Source organism: Scyliorhinus canicula, chromosome 11 (assembly GCF_902713615.1).
Source record: "Scyliorhinus canicula chromosome 11, sScyCan1.1, whole genome shotgun sequence".
Classification (NCBI taxonomy): Eukaryota; Metazoa; Chordata; class Chondrichthyes; order Carcharhiniformes; family Scyliorhinidae; genus Scyliorhinus; species Scyliorhinus canicula.
In genome coordinates, this window is record NC_052156.1 from 26,115,019 (window position 1) to 26,129,351 (window position 14,333).

General features: G+C 44.9%; 1 protein-coding gene across 19 annotated transcripts in view; it reads left to right on the plus strand.

The window, feature by feature from the left end:
- Nucleotides 1-14,333, plus strand: part of atp2b2 (ATPase plasma membrane Ca2+ transporting 2) — a 999,595-nt gene that overhangs the window by 721,263 nt on the left and 263,999 nt on the right. For all 19 annotated transcript variants that reach the window (XM_038812615.1, XM_038812611.1, XM_038812620.1 and 16 more), the window contains one exon: nucleotides 5,856-5,981. In XM_038812615.1, coding sequence (XP_038668543.1) covers nucleotides 5,856-5,981 — 126 coding nt within the window. The remainder of the gene's footprint in view (nucleotides 1-5,855; nucleotides 5,982-14,333) is intronic.

A 14,333-nucleotide genomic window follows, 5' to 3' on the forward strand; every position in this document is an offset into this window, starting at 1 on the left:
TACCTCGATCTTAAAACTGCTTTGAAGTCTCCGACCAACCTGAGCAGCACTCGTTTCTTCTGATGGCAGTTGTAGTAATCCACGGGAGGCAGGAGTTCCATCACCACACCAATATTTATTTACAATAACGATATTACAGGAGCAGCTACAAACAGTGCTGCTAGCAGTTCAGCCAACTTAAGACTGGCTCACAAAGCCTACACAGGTAATTATATGGGCCCCCTCAATGAGGGAGTTCATACTCCAATTGGCCAACCAATAAAGCCAATTGGAGTTCATTACCCCCCCCCCCCCCCCCCAAGGTCCGAGGAATTCCTGCCAGCTGGCATTCCTCGGAGCTTCTTCCTGCTCCTCATGTCTGGATCTGTCACCTCTGTCGTCCGCCGGGTCGTTCTCCGAAGTGGGCGGGGTGTACCTTATAGGTGCCCGTCTTTTCCTTGACGACCTCCTTGGAAGTTGTTCGTCCTCCTCCTCGGGGAGAGGTGTCGCGGCGGCCTCATCGAGTGTGTCCATCTCCGACTCTGATGACTGGATGACGGGGTCTGGAGAAATTGCTCGGGGCTGGGGTGTGGGTATCCTTTCCGTCTGGGCTATCCCAGCTTGAGGTGGTCCTGCTTTGCCTGCCTCCAGGTGTGGTTCAGCTGCCCTTATTTTGTCTAGGTGTTTCTTCAGCACCTTACCTCCTATTGAAACCTCATAGGATATGGGCCCTGTTTGGGACTCTACCGTGCATTTGACCCACGTTGGTCCATTCCCATAATTCTTGACCCAAACCGGTGCCCCCACCTGGAAATATCTCTGCTGCCGACTATTATCATGCCCCCTGCGTTGAGCCTCCTGTTGTTTCTCCACTTTCCCCGTTAAATTTGGGAAAAGGAGACTCAGCCTCGTTCGCAGCCGCCTTCCCATTAAGAGTTCAGCTGGCGGTATGCCCGTTGTGGAATGCGGTGTGGTCCTGTAATCAAACAGCCAGTGGGAGAGCTTTGTGTCTATTGACGCTGCCGGCTGCTTCTGGAGTCCCGCTTTAAGTGTCTGGACCGCTCTCTCTGCCAGGCCGTTGGTCGCTGGATGGTAAGGGGCCGTTTTGATTTGACGGACTCCGTTTTCCTTCAGGAATTTTCCAAATTCCCCACTTGTGAATGCCGTTCCGTAGTCTGACACCAATACCTCCGGCAGTCCATGTGTTGCAAACGAGGCCCTGAGCTTTTCAATTGTCGATGCTGTGCTTGCCGTGTTTACCCGGTGGACGTCCAACCATTTGGAGTGGGCGTCCACTATCACCAAAAACATTGAGCCCATGAAAGGGCCGACGTGGTCAATATGCAGGCGGGTCCACGGTCTGCTTGGCCATTCCCACGGGTGCAATGGCGCCGCTGGTGGCACTCTTTGCCCCTGTTGGCACTCCTGGCACCGATGTACCAAGGCTGCTATGTCTGTGTCCAAACCTGGCCACCAAACATAGCTTCGAGCTAGCATCTTCATTTTAGATACCCCTGGGTGTCCGTGATGTAACTCAGTTAAGATTGCCTGACGGCCCTGAGCTGGGACGATTACCCGGGCTCCCCATAATAGGATACCGTCTTCTACGGTTATTTGGTCCCTTCTGCTCCAGTATGGGTGCATCTGGGGCTCCACTGGTCTTTCCAGTTCCCCTGTTAGCAGTAAATGCTTCATCTTGGCTAAAACTGGGTCTTTTTGCATCCACAACCGAATATGTTGTGTACTTCCCTGCGTCCCCACCTGCTTTTCCTCTTTTGCCACCTCCTTCTAGGGTTTCTGTCATTGTTACCCCACTCTGTCTGGTGCCAGAAACGGTCCTTCTCTGTTGGGGGAGCCTCAGCCGGTACTCCCTGTCTCAGTTAGTCCTGGCAGACTTGGGGGCAGTTCTGGGGTTTTCCTTTTTCCCTCTATTCCTCAGGTTTTTCCTGAGAGCGGCTATCTGGTAGCAGGACCCGTTGTGGTAGTCCATCTCACAGGTATCTACCTCCATTGGCGTGCCCTGTAGTTCCTGTGCCCCACTTTCTGCCTTTTCTAGGGAGAGTGCGCGCTGTAACGCCTGCCTGCAGTCTAGCTCCGTTTCCACCAACAGGCGTTTCTGTATTGTGAGGTTGTTTATACCACACACTAACCGGTACTGAAGCATTTCATTTAGCGTCGGGCCGAACTCACATTTTTCCGCCAGTCTTCTCAGGCGGGTCAAAAAATTCGTGACTGACTCCCTGTCTTCCCGCTTCGCTGTGTAGAATCTGTACCTACACAAAATGAGGGGTGGTTTTGGGTCATAGTGCTCTTTTACCAATTCTGTTACTTCTTGGAAAGTTTGTGTGTCCGGCACATCGGGATAAGTCAGACTACGTATAATGGCGAAAGCGGAGGGTCCGCACGCCGACAGCAGGATAAGCCGTCTCCTTTTGTCCGTCAGTATATCATTTGCCCGGAAGAAGTAACACATTCTCTCCACATACTGGGACCAGTCCTCAATAGCCGGGTCGAATGCCTCTAACCTCCCAAAAAAACGGCATTTTTTAAATGGCAAGGCTTACCCTCCGAGTGCGGCATCTGGTCTCCTCAAAATTCATAGTTTACCTCGTCGCCACTATAGTAATCCATGGGAGGCAGGTGTTCCGTCACCACACCAATATTTATTTACAATAACGATATTACAGGAGCAGCTACAAACAGTGCTGCTAGCAGTCCAGTCAACATAAGACTGGCTCACAAAGCCTACACAGGTGATTATATGGGCCCGCTCAATGAGCTATCATTGAGGGAGCTCATACTCCAATTGGCCAACCAATAAAGCCAATTGGAGTTCATTACAGCAGTGTTGCTTCACAGCTGCTAGCCCTCCATCTGAAGACGACCAATCAGAAAGCCACATGTGATAAAATGTGATCTTGCTGCCAGCAAGTGCACTTCTTCACAATGTCGGGGTCACAAAGCTCCCGCTAAATCCCAGCCCATTAATCTTCTGTGTCAGGAGAATGACAAGGATGATCCTCAAGTACAGTAACCTACAGGGTTACGGACCGAATGCTGGAAGGTAAGATTCAGCCGGATGGCTTGTTTCTCAGCAAGTACAAACACGATGGGCCAAATAGCCTCTTTCTGTGTCAGCATTCTATAGTTTTTTGATGTTACCATGTGAACCAAGTGCAAAGAGCAGTCCTTCTAGAAACGTATGTGATTCATATAGAACAGTTGACTGTCACCCTGACGTACCATATGTGGTACAATTTGTGACAAAACAACACAAACATTATACAATGCCTTTTGATTCATATGTGACCGTGTACAAAAGACAGGAATGATTCCCTTTGGTGTGCAGGAATTTTAAAAAATACTAAAACAAAAGCAAAGTACTGCAGATGCTGAAAATTTGAAATTAAATCAATTCACTGCTGTGCAGAGAAAAACAGAATGAATGCTACCGTTCACTCGCTTTCTTTCTGCACAGAAGTTGCCTGACCTGCTGCATATTTTCAATGTATTTGATTTGCGAGAAGGCCAATATTATGCCAATAGTACTGTAAATATTATGGATCAACTGAAAAGGATGGACAATTTTAAAAATTGTCTCTGGATTCATCAAAGGACGATTCAATTTACATGACATCCATAAGCAGGAAAATTGAATGCCAAGTTTGTTCGTAAAACCAAACAGTTTCTTCCCATTTTATATATTGTTCAACGTGCTTTAAATGGAGTCTTTCTTAACGTGAGCAAGTTCCCGATACTGGTCCTGCCTTTGTAGGTGAATTATACATGCAAGCAGCTCCATTGTACATTTTAATTATTGCCTAAGTATTAAAGCTCTACATTTTCTAAATATAAATAGGACCTATATAGGCATAAGAAAGTCATTATATTGTCCTCCACTTGAGAGGTGGGTGTGAAGGTACTTTTTTAAAAGGATCATTGCTCAAAAAGTAATTATACTGGTGTTCAACTAAAATATCTTTGCTTGGGGTAAAATAAAACAGATATTTCTTAAATTACAGAAGACAAAGAGTTCTGTGTGTAGGATAAACTAAGTATTTCAATGGACATTTCAAGCAAACCCTCCCAAACTGCTATAGGCCAGAATTTGCCGCCCGTTGTGATTCACTTTTCCCACTGGTACCGCACCCCTGCCCGTGGGTTTCCCAGCAGCGTGGCCTGGCTTCAATGGGAAATCCCATTGTCAAGTGGTGGGGAGACAGAATCCCGCTACCAACGAACGGCGCTACGCCGAGTAACTTGCGGCTGGGGAACCAGAGAATCCAGCCCATAGAATTAATCATTTAGGTATTACGCAATCACAAAGACTACCTGGTTCTGAGGATTTGGTTCCTCTTTGCGGTATGTAGTTATTGGAGGAACTCCTTGAGGTTATTTTATGGAGCTCATCGGAATGTTCTGTGTCATATGATCCCATGCTATGATTATGACACATAATTAACGAACGCGATTCAACAAAAAACGTTCAGAAGCTGTTTTCGGGCCAGTTTAGCTGGGTGTTTCCAGATCGTGACGCCTTGCAAGGCCTCTTGCAAGATTCAGTGGCCTCGTCACATCACCAAGTTGGGCACCACGAGGTCAGTGAATCACGCCCCACATGTTGCTTTCTGCCAGAAAGCTGCCATTTTGGTTCAAATATGAGACATGTTGATGGGGCCTGTCAGTCATGTAAAATCATCTGTCAACAATAATTATAATTCTGAGAACTAGCTCGCTAATAATAAAAAAAGCATTTCATTAACCAGCTTCCTGTCTTGGTACAATAATCGATTAACTATATTTGGTTTCCAACAATGTAGATTTTCATGAACAGGGTCGAAAGGAGTAAACTACTAATGTTCTTTTGTGCACTGCCAATTCCCATTTCTCCAGTATCCAAAGATAAGGTCGATGAGAGGGCAAAAGGTTAATATTCCTCATCTTTAAATATTAACATATTTATGTTAAGCACAGTTTTTGGTAGGAAAGCACTCATTTTGTATATTGACTCAACGAATGCCCAACCAAGTTGGGACTGGAATTAGAAAATTGGGACTCATGAACGAAGCTTTTTAAGCAATTGGGTGAATGGTCGATGGTAGTTGGACAAGCAGCTAGATTTTCTGATATAGCTGAAAGATGTTGGGAAGGTGGTGCTTTATTGCAATCACCTCTGAATGGAAATGTCTCGTGTCAGTTCTACTTCTTTTATCCAAACATTTTTGTTCAGCAAACATCGTGAGAAACACTTATACTCATCCAAATTGGCAATAATGTGTTCTCGAAGTGCGCAAGAATTAAAGTCATTAATTCATCTCTTAACAGCAGGTTTCCATTATGTGACGTGAAGGATATAAAACTGGTCTATAGGACAGGTTTCATTGTTTAATGTTGGCAGGAGGGTATATTAATCTGCTCAAGCAATCAAGCTAGCAGTACTGTTTTGTGAAGAAAATGAGGCCACATCGTCACAAAGAAGCACAGTACATGGCTAACTGCACCACAATAAAGCTGATGTCATTTAGTTTAAAATAGTGCTTCTACTAATTCAAAGGTGGATTTATTACAGTATAGGCCACAAATCCTCCAGTTTAAGGATTAACTAGGTGCTTTTCTGATCAAAAGTACATATTAAATCAAAGCTGAAGCATTATATCCTTTGATCAGATATTTTCTCCAACACTGTTATCAACCAATTACCATGTTCTGTAGTTACAAATTGATTGATAATGGAATTTGTCTCATGATTAACTGGTACTTGCTTAGACCTAGTACAGTATTATGATAATGACATTCCATTTGGCTTTGAGTGAGTGGAGGTTATCATCCTTTTGTAAAACTGCCTCATTGACCACCTTTGATTTTTCCCCCAACAGGTACCCATGTCATGGAAGGTTCGGGCAAAATGCTTGTCGCATGCGTGGGAGTTAACTCACAAACTGGCATCATATTCACATTGCTGGGTGCAGGTGGCGAGGAAGAGGAAAAGAAAGACAAGAAAGGTAATTTCACTGCGGCAGAAAATAATTAGGTATGGATCAAATTCTTGCGAGTTGATCCGGCATGATTGGATTCTGAAGGCTGGAACCTGGAGCACTGGTTTGATTCTGGCACTTGTTGAAGTGCTTGATTTTCGAAACAGGAACACTTGCTTTAATTTGGTGTGAAGTTGACATTCCTGATTCAAAATGTTGAGCAGGGACATGGAGTGCTGGATTTCCAAATGTTTTGCCATGCTGTGATTCTCCAGTAAAGTTTTGAAGGAATGCAGGAAACACCATCAGTTTGTGAGTGGACTCGGGGCAAATTGGTGTATAATGATACGGTGAGATCATGGCCAGAGTTACCCGGTCGTCGCGATTCATTTTTCCCGCCGGCAACGCACCCCCACCAGCCCGCTTCCCGATATGGAGTGGTTATAACGGGAAATCCCATTGACAAGTGGCGGGAAGATAGTCACGCCGCCTGCGAACGGTGTGCCACCGAGAAACATTCGGCTGGGTGACCGGAGAATCCCGCCCCATACATGTTTTCCTATCACCTCCACCCATCATTTAATACCGCTCTTGTCAATTAGTTTTTTTTCAGGGTTACAAAGTTTAAAATGCCACCAGGTCATATTGTGAATTTCTTATTGCTTTTTCATCTGTCACCACTTATGTTTTTGAAGGGATTCTAGCTGCGCTGCTGCAACGTTTCTGCTCCCGCTGCCACTCGACTACACTGGCTTTTCTCACTGAGAATTCCTGAATACCTCTGCCATTTGGAGAAGTAAAAGGGATAGGGAATGCCAGGTAAATCAGGCTGCCCCCAGAGATGTCCTCCCATTGCAGGAGATCCAGGCTGAGTTGCTCGTACCTCCACTGAGAGCAGTGCCTGAGGAGGCTTCACTTCACTGGATGAACACTCATGCAGTTGTGTCACATGATGTACCTGCAGCAAGACACACGCCTGCTGCAGCACTGCCAGCAGCTGTTAAACTGCCCGTAAACCTTTATCCACTTGGCCCTTTTCACAGAATCAAACAGCACAGAAGACGGCCGTTCAGCCCATCATTTCTGTGCCAGCTCTGCCATCCTGTTAGTCCCACTCCATTGCCCTTTCCCCACAGCATTGTCATTTTGTCCTTCTCAAGCTTTTATAGTGGACATCAACCAATCAGCAGTACATAGATCTATGAAAGAAGCAATAGATTAAGTGCTGGATTCTTCGGTCCCTCAGCCACGAGTTCCTTAGCGGCCACCGTTCACTGGTGGTGGGATGCAGTCTTCCCGCCGCTGGTCAATGGAATTTTCCATTGAAGTCACCCCACACCGCTGGGAAACCTGTGGACGGGGGCACACTGCCGCCAGGAAAAGTGGATCACAACGGTCGGAGAATTCCAGCCTAATTGTTTGATGGGGAATCCGGTTAGTTCCATTTATCACAGACCATGGAGAGCAGCATAAGAGAACTCTCCAGTTTCATAGAGCAGGAATGTTATTATTGCAGCGGGGGCTGCAATTGTACGTGAATAGCCTTAAGAGCCCATTACACCTTTTGGAAATATGATTTGCCTCAGAGCAATGCACAGATTACACTAGTTTCTAAGTGTACAACAGATTTATTTATAAGAGCTTTAAACTATCTCTGCAATCACAACATGCTTATCCAGGCTCTGGCTTTGAGCATCTTCTGTGGTGTCTGCTTACTTTAGCTCTGAGTCCAACATCCAGGCTTAACCAAACAATCACAGACAGCATTTATCAGTTCCAGACACATAATCAATCAAAGAATGATTGAACTCTACAACATTATGTCACTCTAATACAAATTGCAAATATTCTCATTGTGCAGCTTGTCTATAACCACAATATGCAAGTTAGTGCTCACTGTTTCAGTCGCTGTAAGGTTGCCTTCATTTTGAGGATCGCACATTCCTGTCAATATTTGACCCTGTAAATCATGGTGGCTCCCCGGACATCAAGGTTATTCTCCGCAGCCATCTCTTAGGTTATCCAGACCACCAGCTGGATGCAGATACAATGAGATGTATACCTACACAGGAGTTATCAAGTGCATATGTTGAAGCAGGAGGAGGCGGGTTTAGCTCAGTTGGCTATACAGCTGGTCCATGATGCAGAGTCAAGGCCAGCAGCGTGGGTTCAATTCCCATGCCAGCTGAGGTTATTCATGAAGGCCCACCTGCTCAACCTTGAGGTGTGGTGATCCTGAGGTTAAATCACCACCAGTCAGCTCTCCCCCTCAAAGGGGAAAGTCATTTGGGATTATCATGCGGGACCTTTATGTTGAAGCAGTGCTTCAAGGAGCCTGAATCAATTTGGGGGCCTCGTCAGTACAATCTGGCTATATTTTAGGATTCTTACTGCTGTTTGCTGTACAATTTAGCTGCAGAAGTGTCCCAGGAGCAGCAAGAGGAATTTCACGAGAAGCTGTACAATCATGAAGACCCAGTGAAAGACAACATTTTTGCCAGAAATGAATTCATCGTATACAAGAGGTTTTCTTTCAATCTGAAAATGCATTAACTGACCTTTCAAAATCTTCCCCATGTCCTCAATGTCCCCCTTGTTTGGGATTGAAATGCAATCATGTAACTGTGTTGCTATTATCATTATTGCTGTGCCACGAGGCCCAGGCTGGGGGCAGTCATGTTACATTCAATACTAATAAAGACAATATTACTCTTTGAGCACCTAACAGGCCTTGAGTTAAAATGCCTTCTCTTTTCGGCATGACTGAGTCTCTTACTGCTGATGAAACCATGACCCAAACCTCCACAGACAAAAACTGAGTTGAATCATATTTTTGCTGTTTCAGTGTGTGCATGAGCACCCACTGTTTCCTGCAATAATGTTTCCCCTTAGTGACAATTTCTAAACTATGGCCTTTTGACTTCCATCTAGTTCTTCAAACACATTATTTCAGTAGCAGGAAGACATGAAGCGGCTGGCTGCTGTGTGTCAGTGGCAGCCTCTTGGGATTGAAGTTGTTCTCACCTCACGGCAGCTGAGTCCTGGGCTGCAGCCTGCAGCACTTCCATTAGTGAATCAAAGGCATTTGCAGCTCGAACGGAGGCCATTTGCTCCCTCGTCTCGCTACTAACACTTTGCGCAATTCAAAAACAAACCGACAACCCATTGTCTTCCCATAGCTCTGTATTTCCCTCTGTTTCAAATACAATTTCCCCTCAAGTGATGTACCAGTTATAATATCTTCAGCAGTCCCAAAAAGGTTACACAAAGAAGGTTTATTTAAGCAAGCAAAAGTAAAGGATGCAATGCAGCAAACAGCACATAAGCCCCAGCTGGGCTTACCGATCATGCCGGTTCCAATCCGGGCCGGTTTTTAAGTACACGATTCACAAGCTCCAGATTCTGGGCCTCCTCCCCTCAATGGGGGAGCTTGTATTTCACAAGCCCCATGGGGAGATCAGTTAGGTTATTCCCGTGGGTTTCGAGACGATTATTACACTAGTATATCCCCCAAGCCTCCCAGCAGTAAAACATTCAGTCGCACGACAGCAACACATTTTCTTCTGGGTTCCCTCTTGCATAACATCAGGCTACATTTTCAGGTGAATATTAAGTTCACATTAGCACAAAATCGTTTAAAAGAGTCTGAATTAGAACCATTCTGCAATCATACCTGGCAGTGAGTTTAAAGTTAGTTAAAATGGTTTACCTGGTTTCCTTTTGTTCCAGATGTGTCTCACATTTATCTATTTAATTCTTTCTTTTGAAGTCCACAACTTAATTCCATTTTACATAGAAAGTTTTTCATACAATAAATATATAAACAAATGGTAGTTATATTTTGAGGAAACACTTTCTTTTATTGTCAACACCGTAATTATTGCTCCAGATCTGGTCCAATGAGGTTCAGACTCCACAGGCAGCAAGGAAATGGGTGACCACCAGGCAAAACAGGAGAGCTCGGCAGGCAGTGCAAGAATCTCCTGTGGCCAGTACCTTGCCAAGCAGATATTCCAGTTTGGATACTGTTGAGGGGAATGACCTCTCGGGATATCAGTTGGTTCTGCTGCAGAGGGGAGGAATAAAAAGTGTGGGAATACAATTGTTATAGGGATTCAACTGTAAGGGGAATAGAAAGGTGTTTCTGTGGCCGCAAACGAAACTCCAGGATGGTATGTTGCCTCCCTGATGCTGGAGTCAAGGATGTTTCGGAACGGTTACAGGACATTCTGGAGGGGGAGGGTAAACTGGCAATGGTCGTGGTAAACATCAGTACCAATGACATAGGTTACAACAAAAGGATGAGGTCCTAAAAGCAGAATATATAGAGTTAGGAAGACAGTTGAAAAGTCAGACCTCTAAGATAGTGATCTCACGATTACAACTAGTACCACATTCTCGTCAGAGTAGAAACAGCAGGATACATTGGATAAGTAAGTGGCTAAAGAGATGGTGGGAGGTGGTGGGTTTCAGATTCCTGAGGCATTGGGACCGGTTCTGGACGAGTGGGACCAGTACCAACTGGACTGGTTACACCTGGGCAGGACAGGGACTAATGTCCTAGGGAGAGTATTTGCCAGAGGGGTTGGGGAGGGTTTAAACTAGTATGGCGGGGAGGTGGGAGCCTATGCAAGGAGTCAGAGGAGGAACAAATAAGGACAAAAACGAAAGACAGAAATGGGAATAAGAGAAGTGATAGGCAGATAAACCAAGTGTCAGATTCAAACAGGGTCACAGTGAAAAATATTGGGAGCAGGACTAATAATGTTTTTTTTTAAATTTAGTGTACCCAATCATTTTTTCTCCAATTTGGAGTGGCCAATCCGCCAGCCCTGCGCATCTTTGGGTTGTGGGGGTGGGGCCCGCGTGGACACGGGGGGGGGGAGTGTGCGGGGGGAGTGTGCGGGCGCCGCGCGGGCGGTGGCCCGGGGTCAGGGTTCAGACCTGGGTCCTCGGCACCATAGGCGGCTGTGCTAACCACTGTGCCACATGCCGTCTGGGACTAGTAATGTTAACAAGACAAGCTTAAAGTCTTTGTGCCTTAACACATGGAGCATTTGCAATAAAATGGGATGAACTAATCGTGCAAATAGATGTCAACGGGTATGATATAGTCAGGATTATAGAGACATGGCTGCAGGGTGAGCAGGGATGGGAACTGAATGTCCAGGAGTATTCAGTATGTAGGAAAGACAGATAAAAAAAAAAGACGGTAGGGTTGCATTGCAGATCACGGCGCCGAGGTCCCAGGTTCAATCCCGGCTCTGGGTCACTGTCCGTGTGGAGTTTGCACATTCTCCCCGTGTTTGCGTGGGTTTCGCCCCCACAACCCAAAGATGTGCAGGCTAGGTGGATTGGCCATGCTAAATTGCCCCTTAATTGGAAAAAATTAATTGGGTATTCTAAATTTTTTTCAAAAAGAAGAAAAAAAAGGAGGAAATTAACACAGTAGTGAGGGAGGATATTAGCTCCAACAATGCGGAATCTCTATGGGTAGAGCTGAGAAACAGCAAGGGGCAAAAAGACTAATGGGCGTCATATACAGACCCCCAAACTGCAGTAATATTGTTGGGAATGGCATTAAACAGGAAATTAAAGACACATGTGATAAAGGAACAATTGTAATTATGGGTGATTTTAATCTGCATATAGATTGGGAAAATCAACTTGGCCACAATACCGTAGAGGTGGAATTCCTAGAGTGCATGCAGTATGGCTTTCTGGAACAATATGTTGAGGAACCAACTAGAGAACAGGCCATCCTAGACTGGGTGCTGTGTAATGAGAACGGAATCATTGGAAATCCAGTTGTGCGAGACCCCTTGGGGATGAGCAACCAAGATGGAGAGTGAAGTAGTTGATTCTGAGACTCGGGTGCTGAGCCTTAACAAAGGAAACTACGATGAAATGAGGCGTGAGTTGGCTATGACCAATTGGAGAATGTTACTTAAAGGGATGACAATGGATAGGCAATGGCAAACATTCAAAGAGCTCATGGAGGAACTGCAACAATTGTTTGTTGCTGTCTGGCGCAAAAGTAAAACAGGAAGGTGGCCAATCCATGGCTTACAAGGGAAATTAGGGATAGTATTCGATCCAGGGAAGTAGCATACAAATTGACCAAGTAAAAAAACAGGTCTGAGGATTTGGAGCTGTTTAGAATTCAGCAAAGAAGGACCAAGGGATTGATTAAGAAGAGGGATATAAAGTACGAACATATGCTTACAAGGAACATAAAAACTGACTGTAAAAGCTTCTATAGGTACGTGAAGAGAAAAAGATTGGTGAAGGCAATGTAAGTCCCTTACAGTCAGAAACAGGGGAATGTATAATAGGGGACAAAGAAATGGCTGAGCAACTAAATACATACTTGAGTTCTGATTGCACAAATGAGAACACAAATAAGCTACCAGAAATGTTGGTGAATGCAAGGTATAGTGAGAGGGAGAAACTGAAGGTGATAAATATCAGTAGAAAAACGATGTTGGGGAAATTGATGGGACTAAAGGCTGTTAAATTCCCAGGGCCTGATAATCTACATCCCAGGGTACTGAAGGAGGTGGCTCTAGAAATAGTGGATGCATTGGTGGTCATTTTCCTAGATTCTATAGACTGCAGAACAGTTCCTGCAGATTGGAGGGTGGCTCATGTAACTCCACTATTTAAAAAGGGAGGTAGAGAGAAAGCAGGGAATTACAGACTAGTAATCCGGATATCAGTCGTGGGGAAAATTCTAGAATCCATTATCAAAGATTTTGTAGCAGAGCACTTAGAAAACAGTGACAGTGAGTCAAGGTAAGAAATATCAAGGGGCAAAAAACATTCATGGGGGTAGTATTCATGGGGCGGCATGGTAACACAGTGGTTAGCACTGTGCTTCACAGCACCAGGAACATTGGTTCGATTCCCAGCTTGGGTCACTGTCTGTGCGGAGTCTGCATGTTCTCCCCGTGTTTATGTAGGATTCCTCCGGGTGCTCCGGTTTCCTCCCACAGTCCAAAGGGTTAGGTTGATTGGTCACATTAATTATAGGAAGGATGTGGAAGCATTGGAAAGGGTGCAGAGGAGATTTACCAGAATGTTGCCTGGTATGGAGGGAAGATCTTATGAGGAAAGGCTGATGGACTTAAGGGTGTTTTCCTTAGAGAGAAGAAGGTTAAGAGGTGACTTAATAGAGGCATACAAGATGATCAGAGGATTAGATAGGGTGGACAGTGAGAGCCTTTTTCCTCGGATGGTGATGGCTAGCACGAGGGGGCATAGCTTTAAATTGAGGGGAGATAGATATAGGACAGATGTCAGAGGTAGGTTCTTTACTCAGAGAGTAGTAAGGGTGTGGAATAACCTGCCTGCAACAGTAGTGGACTCGCCAACATTAAGGGCATTTAAATGGTCATTGGATAAACATATGGATGATAAGGGAAGAGTGCAGATGGGCTTTAGAGTGGTTTCACAGGTCGGCGCAACATCAAGGGCTCAAGGGCCTGTACTGCGCTGTAATGTTCTATGTTCCCTCCTCCTCTGCCAGCTTTAAATTGATGACTGTGTTATGGATCCCTCAACCAGAGGAGATAATCTTCCTCGAATCAACTGATCAAAACTGCTGATAATTTTAATGACCTCTGTTAAATTTCCTAGCAGTGCCATTGGGATAACGATTTTAAACAGGCATAAATAAGGAAAAATAGAAGTCGGGTTTTCTTTTCTCCAAAAGCACATTACAAGGGAGGTAAGTTGGCTGGGATGTGGCCAACTCGGCTGCTTAAAAATGTCCCCAATGCAAGAAACTGAATTTTAATGGGAGCAAATCCTGTAGCCTTTAATTAGGCATTTGTGACCTTCTGAAAATGTATTCCTCAGACTGTTTCCCAGGGTCTCTGGACCTAAATGTGAGTTTAGCGCAGGACAATTAGCCCAGTTAGATTCAAAATGAGAGATAGTCAGCCTGATCTTGTGGTTAGAAGTACTGTTGGCCATCTAATCGCCTGAGGATGACAGGCATTACAGTTATTTCCATAAATTCCATACATCAGAGGTAATTTCCACATGTCTACTTAAAGCATGTAAAGAAATATGGACCAAGGAAGCTCAGGAGTTTATATTTTTACAATTGATTACACTGGTGCATAAGGGGGGGACAGATCCCTTCACTCAAATCAGTGCTCAGTGATTTTAGCCAACAAATTGAACAGATTTTAAAATCCTTTTTACACCCTAATCGAGTTGACTTTAGGAAAACTATGTATTAATATATGAAACTATTTCCACTGGCAGGAGGGTCAATAAGCAAAGAATGCAGATTTCTGTGTCTGTAGAAGGGTCATATGGACTCAACGTTAACTCTTGTTTCTTTCGCCACAGATGCTGCCAGACCTGCTG